At 39.6% G+C, this 18,956-nt stretch overlaps 1 protein-coding gene across 1 annotated transcript; it reads right to left on the bottom strand.

The window, feature by feature from the left end:
• Nucleotides 1–328: 328 nt before the first annotated feature.
• C1H3orf85 (chromosome 1 C3orf85 homolog) lies at nucleotides 329–14,851 on the bottom strand. The gene is made up of 4 exons (XM_047724044.1): nucleotides 14,773–14,851; nucleotides 14,620–14,672; nucleotides 2,149–2,282; nucleotides 329–723 (listed from the first exon to the last, which is right to left on the bottom strand). The coding sequence occupies exons 2-4, from the start codon at nucleotides 14,666–14,668 to the stop codon at nucleotides 634–636; spliced, it is 273 nt and encodes a 90-aa protein (XP_047580000.1). The 5' UTR covers nucleotides 14,669–14,672; nucleotides 14,773–14,851; the 3' UTR covers nucleotides 329–633.
• Between the last annotated feature and the right edge of the window lie 4,105 nt (nucleotides 14,852–18,956).

Raw genomic sequence — 18,956 nt, 5'->3', positions numbered from 1 at the left:
CTTAAAATAGGCTGGCTTTAAAAAGTGAAAAGTATTGAAGAAAAAGGAGAGGACCAACTCCATTTGAGAGCTTCCTCTTCCTTTAATTAAAAAGTGAGCGCTTTCAGAGTGCCTGGGTGGCTCAGTGGGTTAAAGCCTCTGCCCTTGGCTCAGGTCATCATCCCAGAGTCTTGGGATCGCCCCGCATCAGGCTCTCTGCTCAGCGGGGAGCCTGCTTCCCCTCTCTCTCTGCCTGCCTCTCTGCCTACTTGTGATCTCTGTCTGTCAAATAAATAAATAAAATCTTAAAAAAAAAAGTGAGCGCTTTCAAAAAGCAGGCAATAGAAACTGAGCTATCAACAGTGAGTTTTAATGACACTTATTTTTTGTTTTTGACTTCCTTGTCCATAAAAGCCCTTTTGTCGTTATTTTAGTTCTCATTTTAAGAGCTACAATTTATAGAGAACTTCCAATTCTAAGTCTCCACTTGGGTTTTCATATTTACTCCTTTACACAGCTCCACGAGACAGACATATTAAATAATCTTATAAGTGGCATGGATGTGCCTCCAGGTCTCCAAAGCCCACGTTTTGGGTCCATTGCCATGTTGACTCCCGCTGTTTTTGCTCTCCTGGTTTAACCATCAAAGCACATTTACTGGGAAGTGGATATGTCAGAAGTAAAGGTATCCACATTCAAATAATACTGTGTTGTTGTTTTCAGAGTAGTCCACGTTTCATGAACCTGCAACAAAAGAAACTTCAAGTCATGATCTCTGAGTATGGAGAGCACATGTTGTATCAGTTTTCTAGGTTATTGTACAGATAAATCCTAAAAGACTAAGAGAAGTAGAGCAGAAGAACAATACCCATCAAGGTTTGGTTAACATACTTTTAGTGACCTGTATATTTCAATGCTTAAATGTTTTATGGTATTTGGGGGCCACTGTATGAACCAATGTGGCAGTGTCCTGTTACATTATAGTATCTGTCACTGGATCATAGCACTGGTTTACAATTAGAGGCAGGAGTGTACCTGAAAATTTTATTATTCCATAAAGAAGACACAGTCTATCTGCTTATGTGATATTTAATTTGCCAAATAAACAAATGTCTGGTTTTAATAACTCTAAATGATGCCTGTTGGAGAAAAACATGCATAAAACTCAATGCATTATTCAAGCTGGTGGTTTTCATCAGCAAATGCTAACCAGAAACGAGCCAATCCTGGTAGACCAGTAAAAACTCAACCAGGCAGAGTAAGGATAGGACTCAGGCCCCAGAAAAACAAGGACATTCCATTTCATTTTTTTTTTTTTAATGACTTTATACAACCCTCTAGTCTGGTGATAGAGCCTGATATATGTGTAGAGAGAGAAAGGACAAACAAGTGAAGGGATTAATTAATTTGTTATACATTTTTGTTTTCTAAATTATTAAATTTTAAGAGGGAAATCATGAATAATTGAAATCCTCAGACAAGTCAGCAATTTTATTTGGCCTGGAGTTTTTTCTATCAAAAAAGTAAACCTAGAATAAAACTACAGCACATTTCTTCTTTATTTCTCTTGGAGGGAGACTTCCAAATGAATAGAAAAGTGTACAAAAGGCAAGCAAATGAAGGAATGACATTAAAGGTTTATAATTTTCCCAGAGGAAAATAAGCTGTTGAATAACTGAACGGGACCTAAAATGCGACCATGATCCATTCAATCCACCCACTCAGACGTGCAGTAATCTTCTGAAATTTGACTGAGGAACAGTCATTTTGATAGTTTCTGAGAAAAATGACCTTGATGAATAAGATGTGCACGTTACTTCTGTAGCCTAGGTAAGGGAGGTTGGGTGCACAGGCAACTGATTCCAATATGACATTTGGAGAGCTATTCACATGTGAATGGTATGCAAAGGGGAGAAAAGGAAAGAAGGACAAATGTCACCCAGGAAAGAAGGGGAAGGCTTCAAAAAGGAGGGAACGTTTGATTTTAGTCTTGAAGGAAGAGGTGGAGTTTACTAGACAAAAGGCACTTTATAGGAAGGAAAGGGCAGGCATAACTCAGGGTGACTCGAGAGGAAAAAAAATCACGGGTTGGGCTGGTGGTGTGTTGATGCCTACTGTTGCAGTACCTATTCAGCCAGATAGAGGATGCATTGTTTCTAATGCAAATACCTGGTCAGCCAGCATGTTGCCCCATGTATTAGGATTCCGATCTGGGTACCAGTAATCCTGCAAATATATATGTCTTTTGAGATGTAGGAACTGGTTTGCTGGGTCCTCCAACAAAAATGGCGCTCCCAACGCTCCTGTAATTCAGAGTCCAAGAGCACAGCATCTTTTAGGGCAGTAGTTTACATCTCAATGTTTATCTTCTTAAAGAGACACAGCTGTGGCCTTTGGGAGGTTGGGGGTCTGAGAAGGGAGCCCTGAAAAAGTTATGCGCCAAGGGAGATGACTGCCCTTCAGCCTTCCCCCCTCACTGTGCTATCACCACCCTATGTGTCCTGAACAGCATGAAAGTGTGTGCTGGATGGAAAAGAATTTTAGAGCCTCTGTACCTGTTTGGGAGCCCACAGGCCTGGATTCAAATTCCAGCTCTATCACTTTTCTGGAGAAGTTGCTTAATTTCTCCAAGCTGCAGTTTTCTTGTATGTAAAAAGGTATAATAATAACAGAGTAACACAGTAACATAAGATTACCGTAAGAGTTGGGTATATTAATGCTTTAAACTGTCTGGCTCAAACCAGGCAGTCAACAATCTTATTCTTCCTTTCATAGCCTTCCAAAAGAGGACATGTATTTCAGTTTGAAGTAGACTGCTTCCAAATCTGGCACTGTGCTTTAAACTTGAATATTGATAGATCTATCACTGAATTGAAGAACTTTGCATTTTATACTCCTTCCCAGTACAGGATTAAGGAAAAAAAAAAAAAAGATGATTGTTTTTAAAAATCCAGACTTTTTTACTATCATGAAATTTTAACAGTCTAGATGGTATTTTCATTTCTAAATAAAACACAGTCATATTCAGAGTTGTAATTTGAATCAGTATCAAGAAAGAACACACTCTTGACCCATTTGTGGTAACAATATAATCTGTTCATTGCTTGTGATAAAGAAGCATTTATTACAAATGTTATGTTAGGTACTCTACAGCCTCATCATAACAGGACTCTATTGAGTTATAGTGAACTACAAGACATAAAACCTCTCCTCTGTAGGGGAGGGGTATGAGGGGTCCAAGATGAAAAATAAAACAAGGCAACATAGGATTTGGTTGTGCTAAGGGAGTTTAGGAAAAGGTGTCGTTATTGAGCTTTGAAGCTCTGGGGCATGAGCAGACATTTTCTTTTTTCTTTCTTTTTTAAAAATTTTATTAACATACAATGCATTATTTGCCCCAGGCGTACAGGTCTATGAATCATCAACAAGCGGACATTTTCATGGTCAGGAAAATTGCTGAACCTATTCCTTAAAGAAAAGATTAAATTTAGCAGGATAGGAGAAGGAACAAAACTTTACATTTTAAGCTGGAGAAGTAATGTGGGACTGGGAATCCTTAAAACGAATGTCTGAAGACAATGGTTAGAGGTAGCTAGATTATTTGTGCATGCGTGTGTGTGTGTGTGTGTATTGATGTCACACACAAATATTAATGATAGTTAACATTCACTGAACATTGCACTAAAAAATACTTCGCCTGAATTACCTTATTTAATACAACAAACCTAAGAATTAGCACCTGTCAGTCACCTCATTTTGCAAACAAGGTAACTACTTCAGAGAAAAGTTAAATAATATGTTCAAGGCCACCTAGCTAGTTGGAAGGGGAGATGGAATTCTCCCTTTAAAGGCATTATACAACATTATGTCTATGAGATAGGAATCCTTGGGGCCAAAGAAAAGTAATAATAATTTAAAAAGCCTTATGCATTTATAAAAGAGATGATCATTACTTACACATTCATTATAATCTCATGCTTTTCCAAGCTTGACCTTGAGCACTAAGCAGGATTTTAGTTATTAGCTCTATTACTTCCAGTTAAATTTGTTACCTCACTAAGCTCTAGTTCTAACTGCCTACCTATTGAAAGTGACAACCTCTGTAGATACCACACATCAATCAGGCTGCCTCCAGTGCAAAATACTACTAGTGATGAAGGTAGAAAAAGGACTCACATTCTCTATTAATAGGAAGTTAGCAATTTTAGTTATTCATGATTTAAAAATAAAAGACAAAAGTCAACTTTTCAGTAGATATTAGTAACAGATGCTAGAAGTAATATTGTCCTGCTTCTAGGTCATCTGATTCAGTACAATAAAGCCAGCATTCCTATAGAAGCCATCCTCTAAGATGTCCCCCAAAGACCACTACCTTCTTGGTATTCAGATCCTCTGTGGTCTTCCTTCATTTAGGAGTGTGGACCTGTATAATCACAGGACACTGTGGAAATGACAGTGTGTACTTTCTGTGGCTAGAACATAAAAGGTATTAGAGCTTCTGCCTCACACCTTTCTTGGATCACTTGCTCTAATGGAAGATAGCTGCCATGTTCTGAGGACGCTCAAGTAGCCGTGAAGAGAGGCCCACCTCTCAAGGAACTGAAGCGTCCCATCAACAGCCACACAAATGAACCACCTGGGAACCTGATGCTTTCATCCCAGTTAAACCTTCAGATCATAACAGCCCTCACTGACATCTTTACTATAATCTCATGAGAGTTCCTGAGTCAGAATTATTGACTTAAGCCACTCCCAAATTCCTCAGAAACTGTAAGATATGTCTTATTCTAAGTTGCTACTGTTTGGGGATATTGTTAGGTCATAGTAGGCAACTAATATGCTGCATTATGAATGCCTGTTGATGTCAGCTTAAACTGCTAATCACCAGAGCTGAGACACAGATAAAGCAAGTAAGTCCACAAATAGAAGAAACCTGCTGTCAAGCTTACACAAGTTTTGTGCCATAAGATCTCCACTCGCCTCACCCTCATCCCTGTTCTGATAATCATCATTGCGTAGAAAGATAAACAAAAAACAAGAAACTCCCGTTATATTCAGAGCTCATAAATAATTATAAGGAAACATACTGTGACTAGACCATTTGAAGGGGGAGTGATTAATTTTTTTTTTTTTAAGATTTTATTTATTTATTTGACAGAGATCACAAGCAGGCAGAGAGGCAGGCAGAGAGAGAGGAGGAAGCAAGCTCCCTGCCGAGCCGAGTGCCAGATACGGGTCTCGATCCCAGGACCCTGGGATCATGACCTGAGCTAAAGGCAGAGGCTTTAATCCACTGAGCCACCCAGGTGCCACAGGAGTGATTAATTCTGATATTGGCATGGAGGGATCACAGAGAAATTGGTTTTGAGTTGAGCTTCCTGGGTTATGGAATGTTTCCAAAGTTAGGAAGAAGGGAGCAGAAGCAAAGAGCATGTAGTCCAGGTTGAAGAAGACTGGAGACCCAAGGAACAGAGGAGCAAAGAAAGACTCAGGTTTGGGGACCCTCACTTTGCCAATGAGGGCTGAGGAGTGGATGTGTTCAGAATGTCAGAGGATTATTACTGTCATACCAAGGAGTTTGGACTTTATTCTTCAGATCATTAATATTTCTTTTTTTTTTAAAGATTTTATTTATTTGACAGAAAGAGATCACAAGTAGGCAGAGAGGCAGGCAGAGAAAGAGAGGGGGAAACAGGCTCCTTGCTAAGCAGAGAGCCTGATGCAGGGCTAGATCCCAGGACCCCTAGATCATGACCTGAGCTAAAGGCAGAGGCTTAACCCACTTAGCCATGAAGGTACCCCCATTTCTGAACAAGAAAATGATAAGACCAGGTTTACTTAAAATTTTTTGGTTTGATTATGATTAAAATATGCATTACATAAAGCTATTTTAACCATTTTTAATTGTACAAATCAGTGGCATCAAGTACATTCATGGTGTTGTACAGTCATCACCACCATCTCAAGAATTTTTTCATCCTCCCAAACAGAAACTCAGTATCGCCTAACAATTTCCATTACTCTGTCCTCCAGCCCTTGGTCACCACCATTAGCTTTCTGTCTCTCTGCATTTGCTTATTGTAGGTACCTCATCTAAGAGGAGTCACACAGTATTTGTCCCTTTGTGCCTGATTTATTTCACTTAGTATCTTCAAGGTTTACATGTTGAAGCATATATCAACATTGCATTCCTTTTTAAGACCAAATAATATTTTGTACATATATGCTAACATTTTATTTACCCATTCACAGATACTTTTGGAAACTCCTTTGTCAGTGGTGTTGGAAGGCAGAGGGTTAAAAAGGAGAGAGACTGAGAGAGAGAGGTTGGAGCCTCTTCTAGTGGTCCAGAGGACAGACAACTAGGGCTTGAATCAGGTGAGTGACACCAGGGGTGGGAAAACAGGACTGACTGGAACAGAACGGGGAACTCATTAGTTTGGGCTCACTGGTGCGGACTGACCAGCACTGAAGTTCTGGTTTTAATGAGATGTGTTCATAGGTGACTTCTCAGATTTCTCTTCATTCTCTTTGAAGAAAAGGTGTCAGTTACAGTGTTAACACTTTAAAACGCTTTTCTGTTTAAAAATAAAAGGAGCAGTGGGAGGTTTTCAAAACAAAGACATTATTTAGGCAAAGGAGATCCAGCATCAATATCTAATCAGTGTTTCTCTTTTTTTAAAAATATTTATTTATTTGAGAGAGAGAGCAAGAGAACTTGAGCAGGGGGAGGTACAAAGGGAGAGGAAGAGAGGAGCCCAAGCAGACTCCCCACTTAGTGCAGAGCCTGACACGGAAGCTCAGTCCCATGACCTGAGATCACAACCTGAGCTGAAATCAGCTGAGTTGGTAGCTTAACCTACCGGCCACCCAGGCACCCCTTTAATAAATGTTTCTACATAAATTATGCTTAAGATATAATTTACAAGTACACATTAACCACTTAAGATAGTGTTACTTGAAATCTTCCGAAAGTAAAACCAATATTCTGCACCATGATTGTCCTGGTGCCTTGTCTAAACACTGAGGGGAAAAAAATGCTGTTAACATAAATCTTTGGCAGAGAAGCTTTAAAATATAAACCATAGCTATTTTAAGCTCTAATAATTCTGTCTTTTGTAAATCTTCTCTCTTTTTGCTCATGGAAGATGTTTCAGTGATACAATGTCCCCCATGCCCCCACCCTTGCCCCTGAACAAAGCACCTACCTCAGCTTTATGCACCCAACAGACATCCAATAAATATTAATTGATGGTGATAATAGCATCACCCACGAGAGAGACAGAAAGTAGTATTTATTATCCTACTTTACAAATGAGAAAATTGACACACAGAGATGAAATGACTCACTCAAGGTCATGCAGTAAGTCATTGGCAGAGCCGGAAATAAAATGCAAGTAATACAGAAGGGCATGCTATTATCCTCTCTGCTTGAGAAATTTCCCCTCCCTTTTTCATTCTGCCTGATCAACCTTGAAAGTTGATGAGAGCAAGATCACAGTTTGTGTTTGTAAGCCTCTATAATACTGCTGGGGTTTGAAAACTGAACCCTGAGTTTTATTACTTTGTTGGTTTTTAAATTTTTTTAATGTAAGCAGTATCAGCCAGGTTAATACCTTTTTTAAACTTTCAAATAATAAGCTATAAAAATATCTTCTTCTTTCCAATTCCCTACACACCCTCCTTCCTTTCATCCCATATCATAGCAGTTTTAATAGGATCTGTCAAGCTTAGTTCTGCTATCTAAACATGTCTCGAATATCCTCTGCAGAAAATTCTGTACTGTTGAAATAAGGCAGACACTTCAGAGTATGGAGATATTGGAGAGCACAGCTCTTGCCACACAAGCCAAGAAGGATAGAGATGGGGAGTCTTACCCTAGCCCTGGCAGTGATTACCTGTGTCATTTGTTGGTTGCCCCTGTCCCTCCATTTCCTGTTCTGTAAAATGGGGCCTGATTGTATGAAGCCAACTAAGATCTCTTGCAGCTCTAACATTTTTAACTGGAATGTATTCATAACCAGTAGGTCATTAATTGAAACCTACTTTCTCTGCATGGTATTAGGGCATCAGAAGCATATAGAATATGCCAAGTGGGTACAGCTCCTAGTGCTGCTAGGGAGCTTACATGCTGAGAAATTCAGCACTGATGGACAGAAATAAGTGAAAGAGAAGTCAAAGTAGACCTAGTCAATAATTAAAGCAGTACAAATAAAAACGTATTCATTTATGCACAGAGATGGGTACCCATCACGGGCTGAGGAGCTGTATGCTGGTGATGTTAGCTGTACAGTTAGAAACAGAAGGATTCCCTATTTTGCCATCACCCAGGGAAGGCTGAAAAAGAGTCTTTACATGTGATAGTGGAGAAATAACTGAATAGTCTTCATACTGTGCACATGACCATGAAGATGATCTTTGGGGTAGGAACCTACATGCTAAAAAGATCAGAAAGCCTGATGTAAAATGCACGATATAGAACTGAAGGACAGAGCGTGATGGCAGAGTCCTGTTTTCTTCCCTGTAGAGGGAGCTCATTTGAAGTAACCTCAGGCCACCCTTCTCCCCTTTGTAGCCTCTGCCTCTCAGAAGGAGCAATGCGCCATGCAACTGGTAAGTCCAAGAGGCATTGCTTGGCATGTCCAGCTAGCTCTTCCTTCTTCCCCCTGAGAGTTAGCTGCCTTCTGAGATCACGTTTTCTCTTCTGGTTCTGCAGCCTGCAAGTTGATATGAAATTTGCCAAATCCTGGGGTTCAATCATGAGGCCCTTTATTTCTTATCTATGTTCTATCTTCCAAATTAGTCTTTCTCAGTAATAAAGGGAATTGATTGTCTTCCATGCTTATCTTTTTTTTTTTTTTTTAAGATTTTATTTATTTATTTGTCAGGGACAGAGGGAGAGAGAGCGAGCGAGCACAGGCAGACAGAGAGGCAGGCAGAGGCAGAGGGAGAAGCAGGTTCCCTGCCCAGCAAGGAGCCCGATGTGGGACTCGATCCCAGGATGCTGGGATCACGACCTGAGCTGAAGGCAGCTGCTTAACCAACTGAGCCACCCAGGCGTCCCTCCATGCTTATCTTTGGTTTATTTTTCAACTTGATTGAAAGCAGGCCTAGAAGTCATTGCGGGCAGGGGCAGGGGATAGAGTTCTATGTATCCAAAGGTGGTGCAGACAATACAACAGGTCTGTTGTCTCAGAGCATCCATAAGAAACAGGGAAACAAAAAAATACAGCACAGACAGGGTGCTCCAACCAGCAGGAGCTTGTCGTCCCTGGAAAGCCACTGCCGTGACTTCACAGAAATGCTCAACAAATCCGTTTTTTGTTGAAACAGCTAGCTATTTCCCTTAGAGGCTGGGTGATACTGCTCTCTGCAGTGGTACCTGATGCCTGATGCCAAGTTGGAGAATATGCATGACAGTCCTGCCACAAGTTCCAAAATACTCAGAAATGGGATGCTGACAGCAAAGCACTTAGCGCTCAGCATAAGCAATGAAAGAATAACATTTATTATTTACTATTTTTATTGGCCTGAGTCTTAGTCCCTTCCCTTAAAATGTTTATGTCTTTAGAAAAAAGATGAAGTAACTGCCCAGACACATAGATTAAGTATTAAACCAACGTCTAAATGTTCACTAGGAATTAAGGACAAAAGAGGATCAGGAGAACAGTCTATACAGACATCTTGGCAATATGGTAAAATTTTCAAAGATCTAAGTGTAGGAGAAATGTAAAGATCTAAGTGTAGGAGAAATGTTATAACTTTGTGAGTAATTAGAATACTCATGTTTAGGTTTGTATGTTTAAAGTTGAATATTTTAGGGGGTCTGGGTGGCTCAGTTGGTTAAAGCCTCTGCCTTGGGCTCAGGTCATGATCTCAGGGTCCTGGGATCGAGCCCCACGTCGGGCTTTCTGCTCAGTGGAGAGCCTGCTTCTCCCGCTGCCCCTCACCCAGCTGGTGCTCTCTCTTTCTCTCTCTCTGAAATAAATAAAATCTTTAAAGTTGAGTATTTCATTCTCTGCGTTAAGTAAGTAATTTTTGTTATAAAATATGAAATAGTTATTTTTTTCTTCCTACTCTAAATTTTGGTCACTGATCCAAAAATTTATGATGGAGGACAGAAGAGTTATATTTAGTATCATAGATTCTCTCACTTTGTTGCAATTCAGATAAACATTAATGAGAGACAGAATGAGAAGAAACTGGGTTCAAAGAAAAAGAGAGAAGGGAGAAATCAGGAAAATTAGTCAAAGGAAGCAGAGACAAAATAAGGGAAGTTACAAAAACAAAAGTTAAAAAGGTGAAAAGCTGTGGAAAAAGGGAACAGGGAATTAAAAGGGGGCAGGAAGTCAATGGAAGTCAGCTGAAAAAAAGAAAGAGACCTGAACTTTGGGACAAACTCCCAAACCCCATCATCTTAGTAAACTGTTAATGAAATGCTTTCGTAAATGAACTTTCAACTCAGGGAACTTTGGCTTTATTGACGTTATAGTTGCTGGCGTGTTGAGTACTTCACAAAGTAAACAGGAACTAGTATTACTTGAATTTAAGTTCAGTCTGTTTTAACCTGCTCGCAGCATGCTAACATACACCCACATACATGCTCACTTGCACTACCATGTAATTCCCTGGGGCACACTTTGGAGCTGGCAGATCTTTTATTAGCTTCTGATTTTGTGGAGAGAGAAATTTGTAACTCACAGAGGCAATGTTTTATATGATTCAATAGTAACCCCTTCTGGGTCATTACCTGTGTGTGTTGATGGGTCTTCCAACTTTAGTGCCATGACAAATGATGCCAGGTGGATAGGAAAATAGATGGTTTTCCTGCAACACTCAGAGTGCCCAATGAATCTAGTTATAAGCCATGATACTTTTCTCTAACCTAGATATTTCCCAGTTTACTCTCACTACTTATTTTTTTGAGAGCATCAATCAATCTTAAGCCAAAGTGAGTAGATAAAATTAAGAAGAAGTTCTTATAAAATAAACTAAAACCATATCCAGAAATAAGGACTCTCCAAAGAACAGGATGGTGGTGGTGGGGACGGGTGTGGCCGGATGACTGAGAAGAGCCATTCCTTCTATAGATTGTACAGAAAGCAAACATGGAGGGATTGGAGGGGCTGACTCAGTCTAGGGGAAGAAAAATGTAAGCTTAAGAGCTCTTATCTAGAAAACCCAAACCAAAGCAACCAACCCAAAACCTTCAAGACAAATTGCTTGTGGTTACTGGGCGTGGAGTGAAAAGTAAGAGCTGGAACAATGCTAGAGAAAGGGGTGAAAGGCAGTTTGCTTCCCCTGTCTAAAACCAGAAGACATACTTGGATTTCATGTGATCTGATAGCAGGTTAATAATATGGCATGAACCTTCATATTGTCCCACTATGGGTCAACTTTAAGGACCAGTTTATTTACTTTGTGAAATAATTTCCAAATACATGTATTTTCCATATATATTCTTCGTGTGAAATGGGGCCGTTTGATTCTGACGAGTGCCTTCTGGAGGTGAAACATATGAGTTTAGAACTCCTCTCTATCCTCACCAAAACTAGAAACTGTCATAGAAAGCCTCTGCTTATTTCTTAGTTTGGCTCTGTTTACTCACATAGAGTCACCCAGCTCCCTTACTCCTGGCCTGTTCTTGTAGAACCAATGGCCGTGATACTGGCCTTGTTCCTTTCTCTGGAGGTGTTCTTGCTGTGTGCTCCTTTGCCTATCCCATTGCTACATGTTCCATATCTAGCATGGCAGTGCCAGTGTGGACAGTTTGCGTAGTAGAAAGAAGGATATTGTTCTCAGAAGAGCTGGAGGTAGAATTTGCACGTGAATCTGGCATCCGCCATGAATTAACTATGTAGCTTGATCATTTAACTTCTCTAAGCCTAAATTCCCTTGTAAAATAAAAATCATGATACTTGCACAGTGATTATGAGAGTTGACCTATGGTAACATATTGAAAGCCCCTCCCCACAGAATGAAGACTTAAAAGAGTAGTATTCATATCCGCTGGGTTTATTATAGGAGAAGGTAGTTCTTGACCTAAATGCTGAAGACAGGGTTTTTGTTTTCTTTTTTAATCAAATCACTTGCATTTCTAATCCTCTGACCAGGGAACCAGTTCCAATGTGTATAAGTTACTATTTTAAGAAAATCAATAAATGATTTGAGGACTGTGCTCATAAATGTAATTACTTGGGGGAAGGTTCTTCATCATTTTTGGCTTCAGCATTCCTATTAGGAAAATGGATAATGAGATCTTTTCCCTATTTACTTCAAATTAAGTTCTAGACAAAAAAGTAAAACTTCTGTTCTGTAACAGAGAGAACTTTTTTTAAATATAAAGACAAACTTTAAAGATGGCTGTTTCTTATGCTACATAGAGGGCTCGAGGGAAGGGCAGATGAATAGGCTACATTCTTAAATGAAAAATGGGAGGAGGGAGAGAAGAAGGGAAGAAGGTTGGTTCAAGCTACGATTTCCTACTTGAGAGCTGTGTGATTGGGAAAATGTCAGTTAAACGAATTATCCATGTAACAAATGAATCTGATTCGAAAGACTTCAGTGTACTCAGCCTACACACTGTAGTCTTTTCTGAGATCTGAAGGACTAACCCCACCGTGTCAATGTTCCTCTGTCCTCAGTTTCTTTTTTTTTTTAAAGATTTATTTATTTAATTTATTTATTTGACAGACAGAGATCATAAGTAGGCAGAGAGGCAGGCAGAGAGAGAGGAGGAAGCAGGCTCCCTGCTGAGCAGAGAGCCCGATGCAGGGCTTGATCCCAGGACCCTGGGATCATGACCTGAGCCGAAGGCAGAGGCTTTAACTCGCTGAGCCACCCAGGCGCCCCTGTCCTTAGTTTCTAATTCTCAACTTATTTCATGAAACTTTAACCACATAATCTTATTTCTTTATATTTTAAGCGAAATCAGTCAAACCAGTTGTCTTCCTAGGCAGACATATTTGTGCCTCAGCTGGAGTTAAAGTTAATTCCAACTTGTTTCCTAAGAAAGTCCCTAAAAGGCATTTTGCAGGACCGTTTTCCTTTTACCTGATTTTTTCTTTTTGCCCAATATTTTTGACCCTGCATGTTCACAGGTAGTTCTTTTCACCTTGTGCTAATTCACCATCACCCACTCTGAAGCCAACTGCATGGATCAGCAGGCAAAGCAAGGCAGTAACTGGTGGATTATAACTAGCCCATGACTTCAATTTACAGTGTGCTCCTGAGACACTCACTTAAACTGAGCCAGCCTCTCTTTCTTCACCTGGAGATGTGGGCTGTAACCAGGTGTGATTACACACGCCTTGATGATAATTGCCTAATAATAACTTGGCTAAAAATTTCTAAATCATTTATTTAAACATGTCCTAAATGCAAAGTATAACATTGGTGATTAAAATTTATTAGAATTATCTATATGCTTAAGAATAAAAGGCTAGGGGCGCCTGGGTGGCTCAGTGGGCTAAAGCCTCTGCCTTCAGCTCGGGTCATGATCCCAGGGTCCTGGGATCAAGCCTGCATCGGGCTCTCTGCTCAGCAGGGAGCCTGCTTCCTCCTCTCTCTCTGCCTGCTTCTCTGCCTACTTGTGATCTCTGTCTGTCAAATAAATAAATAAAATCTTAAAAAAAAAAGAATAAGGGGCGCCTGGGTGGCTCAGTGGGTTAAGCCGCTGCCTTCGGCTCAGGTCATGATCTCAGGGTCCTGGAATCGAGCCCCGCATCGGGCTCTCTGCTCAGCAGGGAGCCTGCTTCCTCCTCTCTCTCTACCTGCCTCTCTGCCTGCTTGTGATCTCTCTCTGTCAAATAAATAAATAAAATCTTAAAAAAAAGAATAAAAGGCTAATTATATACATACACATGTATGTACACACATATCTAGATTCATATCTTAGGTATATACCTATATCCTTTTATTGATCTGTGTGTATGTGTGTGTGCATGCACATGTGCCCCTCAAGAAAAATATGTTATCTTCTTTGCATGGGTTTCAAGTTGATCATAAAAGTAGAAATTTATTCTTATTTAAGCCTTTTATCAGAAGAATTTATAAATTGTAGAGATTTAACTGTGAAAATAATTTACACCTTTGTATTTTCAGTTTTGGATACAAGAAAAACAAACGACCTCTCAGTTCCATTCAGATAGAAGTCACTGAATTATTGGGTCAGTTTGGCAGCAAATCATCTAACCTTCAGTACCTTCCTTGATCTGTCTTTAAAACACCACTTCTCTGAGCTACAGCTTGCTCTAAAGGTTAATGAATTCACACTCTCAAAGTACCTTGAGGTCTCCACATAATGGTACTATGTAAGTATTACAGTTTCTAAAAGGCATTTGAAATCTTTCTTTGTTCAAGGACATAAGAGCTCTTCTTTGGAGGCAGTCCTTAAATAGATTTCCTAGCAATAGTGTCACGTTAATATGTTAATACCTAATCAGGAATAAAATGATCACACGCAATTAACACTAACATGCTCAAAACCACCTCATGCCATGATAGTTGGGTTTTCCCAATGTTCTAGAATGGATCTGTGGATAAAACATATTTGTTTGTCGTTGAAAAAGTCAAAAGGGGTTATCTTGCCACCTAATCATTGTAAAAGACATGATAAATAAAAAAGAAATGGATTCTTACCTATAAGCAATGTCGAACACAGGGCTACTTGAAGCATTTTATAGGCCATAATCCTGTTTTGGAAAGAAAAGATTTATTTATTTTAATTTACACCAAGCAAAGCTTTAGGCACTGTGACTGCTTTCCAGGAGCGTGAAGCATTTGCTGTGTTACCTGGCTGCCTTGCGAGCTGAGACGAGTCAGAGAGGCCGTTGCTTAAGATGGATTTTTTTTATATGACTCCTGCCTTTTTACCCTTTGGACTTTTTGGGCTGACTCTTTACAAGCTGTTCTTATATGGGCATGTGTTTATTTACTAATTTTATCATCCATACAGGCTAATGTCATATAGTGAAAAAAAAAAGGTGGAAAAACTGAATCACTCATACATGGCTGGTGGGAATATAAATGGTGTAGTCACTTTGGAAAACATTTTGACAGTTTCTTATAAATCCGAGTGTGCAATTACCATCCAACCCTGCAATTGCACCACTGGGCATTTGTCGCAGAGAAACGAAAACTTATGCTCCTACAAAAACTTCTACAAGCATGTTTCACAGCAGCCTTATTAGCCATAGGCAAGAAGTGGAAACAACCCAGGTGTCCTTTAACAGCTGAACGTTTAGCATATTGAAATATTGCAAGACCATGAATTATGATAACAACACAGTAAAAATTGCTGATAGATACAACAACTTAGAGGGATCTCAAGGGAATTAGGATGGGTGACCAGTGCCCAATGGTCAAATGTGCTATAATTTCACTCATGTAACCTTCTTGAAATGACAAAATTATAGAAATGGGGAAAGATTAGTAGTTGCTAGAGATTAGGCATGGAAGGGGAAGAAGGATGTGCTTATATGGGGCCACAAGAGGGACCCTTATAGTGATAGAACTGTTTGGTATCCTGGCTGCAGTGGTGGTAGATGTGAACATAAATGTGATAAAGTTGCATGGAACCAAATGCAGATAATCCCAGACACATACACATGACAGATGAGTACACTTAAAACTGAGGCAATCTGAATAGGATTAGTAGATCACATCAATGTCAATGTCTTGGTTGTGATATCACATTATAGCTTTGCATGATGATACCATTGAGGTTAACTGAGTGAATGGCACTCAGGCTCTCTATTATTTCTTACAGGTGTGTGTGGTTCTACATATCTCAAAACAAAATGTTTAAAGACAAAGGAATGTTTGGGGCTCCTGGGTGTCTCACTCAATGAAGTGTCTGCCTCGGACTCGGGTCATGATCTCAGGGTCCTAGGATTGAGCCCTGCATTGGGATCCCTACTAAGAAGAGCCTGCTTCTCCCTCTCCCTCTGCCCTTCCCCCCCACCCCTGCTCATGCTCTCACTCTTGAGCGCTCTTAAGTGTGCTATCTCTCAAATTAAAAGAAAAGATCTTTAAAAAAAGACGAAAGAATGTTTAACCAGATTACAAAATGTGTTTCCGAACTAAAGTACATAATGAATAAAACCACGATACTTTTTAAATTTTGATTTTTTAAACAATTACCCTTTTCTGTGGCATGATTAACAGTTAACTAAGGGGCGCCTGGGTGGCTCAGTGGGTTAAGCCTCTGCCTTAGGCTCGGGTGGTGATCCCAGAGTCCTGGGATCAAGCCCCGAATCGGGCTCTCTGCTCGGTGGGGAGCCTGCTTCCCCCTCTCTCTCTGCCTGCCTTTCTGACTACTTGTGATCTCTGTCAAATGGATAAATAAGATCTTTAAAAAAACAAAAAAACAGTTAACTAAATAAATTCATGGTCTTATAATTTATTCTTTTTTTTAAAGATTTTATTTATTTATTTGACAGAGAGAGAGATCACAAGTAGGCAGAGAGACAGAGAGGGGAGGGGAAGCAGGCTCCCTGCTGAGCAGAGAGCCCGATGTGGGACTCGATCCTAGGACTCTGGGCTCATGACCTGAGCTGAAGGCAGAGGCTTAACCCGCTGAGCCACCCAGGTGCCCCTTATAATTTATTCTTAACAGCAAATCATACATCTGTCAGTGTCTTCAAAATTAGGCAATCTGAAACAAGCAGATATAGAGGTATAAAAGGGGTAGAAAATAACTTTCTTATCTATCTTTTAACTGTGGAGACTGTTTAGAAACCTGGGTCCACCTACTTGAGAGTTAGGCCTCTAATTACTGATAGAAGGCTTGTGAAGAGAGAGATTTGGAAATAGGCATGATGAAATCTTGGCAGCCTATCCCATGTATCCATCTATATGTCCAGCTGTTGCCACATTTCTGTGATTCTTCCTTGTTTTTTGCTCAGTGGAGAGGTATAAATATGTAATTACATGATAGACTAGACAAATTGCAAGGAAATTTAAAAAAAAAAACAAAACTTTTTGTTACCTGAAGTACACGCGAACAAAGGAGAAATTCATCTTCGTCTCTTTTCTTCTCTCCATCATTCTTCAACTTTTGGACCTAAAGTGATGCTTGCCTGGAGTGGGGGTGGGGGCAGGGTCACCTTCCATCTCTTTCATGCCACTCTTCTCACAAAATGGGATATTCATCTTGTGAAATGTAGAAATGTAGAACACAAGTATAAATGTAGAACACAAGTATAAAATAATAATGGTTTTCCTGTGAATTTTATGTACATTATCTCTTTTAATCCTTATGACTATTCATTGATGAAGGCATCTTTATCATTTTACAGGTGAGTAAACTGAGGCTCAGAGAGATTTTATAACTTGTCCATGGAGCGCTCAGAAATTACAGGGTGAAACTTCGCAATGGAAATGGAGCGACTGCTGAGCTCAGAGGCACGAGCCAGTGAAATGAAACAAATTAGGTGACTGTGACCCCAGTTTCGTCAATAGGTGATGGTGGCTTGGACAGCTCAATTTTGCAGGGGTGGTATGTGTATAAGATAAGATCCTATATGGGCCAGAAAATGTCCTTCCAGGTGCACAAATCCTTCTCTGATCCCCCAGATCAAATCTGGCTGCTCTTTCTCGTATCTGCATACCTTTGGCCCTTAGGCTATGTCTTCCTGTGTTATGCATGGTTTCATATGTGCATCTCACCTTTCCCAGTGGATTCTTTCTGAAGGCTGGTTGGTTCCGTGTCTTACTCCTATTCATATGCCTTCAATGCCTAGCAGAGTGCTTATTGTATAATAGCCCTCAATAAACGTGATTGAACTTTGAATTGAAGTTGAATTGAGTCAACTGATTCAAATTAAACTCAGCTACATTAAATTAAGAATCATTTTTTTCCTGCACTAGTCTATCAGTATTTCAGTCTTATCCTACTAGCTGTAAAATGCAAGTATAATATAGCAGTTTGTTTTTATGTTGAAGCTTGGGTTTTAAATAGTGTTTCCCCGAGCTTGTCTCTTCTTATGATCTATAAGAGAAAAAAGTTGGGTGCATGAAAAGTTACAGTCTTTAATTATAGAGACATAAGACATTATAATTATAAAGACAAAAAAATGTTCTTTGAAACTAAACTGGAATATCTATCTTTGAAAAATACAAAGATCAAGTGGCATAAATTAATGAAGGTCATCAATGGAGTCTGTTTACAACTTCGATGATTTATACTTAGAAATTATTCTTTTAATATGATATGATGGACCTTGATAAGCTCCCATGGTCTCTTTCATATCAATGAAATATAAATGTTAAAAAATATAAGATCAGATCCAATATTATAAAAAAATTTAAAGAAGAAACAATAAAACTTTATTTTACCAAGGAGCATGCTGAACTTAGTTTCTGCTTTGTCATGCCAGCAATGTGGTCAGACCCAGTAAACTGCAAAGCTCCAGCAAATCCAGTGTTCATTTATAAAATTCTGATAAGAAGTGATGAAGGCCATGCTGGAGTCTGGAGTCATTTAATGACATCATCAGCATCAATAAAAGGTGAAGAGTCAGCCAGCATGTTGGAGGAGAGGATATTAACCCTTATAAACATCATACTAAACTTTCAACTGCATTCAACCTATTGAAAATTAGCTGGTTCAGATGACTGGGAGGCTCAGTCGGTTAAGCATCTGCCTTTAGCTCAGGTCATGATCCCAGAGTCCTGGGATTGAGTCCCACATCGGGCTCCTTGCTCAGCAGGAAGTCTGCTTCTCCATCTGCCTACTGCTCCCCCTGCTTGTGTGCTCACTCTCCCTTTCCCTCTCTCTCTCACAAACAAACAAATAAATAATCTTTAAAAAATAAACCAACAAAATAAGCTGGTGATAGCACTTATTTTTATGAAGTTACTTGAGATTTTTGAAGATTTCTAGGTGGGAACAAAATTAGACCAGAGCACATGGTAAAGGAGTCAGTTTTAAACTGATTTGATAACAAATGGGTTTGTTGTCATTGATAGTCCAA

The sequence above is a fragment of the Lutra lutra genome, chromosome 1, assembly GCF_902655055.1.
Source record: "Lutra lutra chromosome 1, mLutLut1.2, whole genome shotgun sequence".
In the NCBI taxonomy this organism is placed as follows: Eukaryota; Metazoa; Chordata; class Mammalia; order Carnivora; family Mustelidae; genus Lutra; species Lutra lutra.
This window is presented reverse-complemented; position numbering and strand designations above follow the sequence as displayed.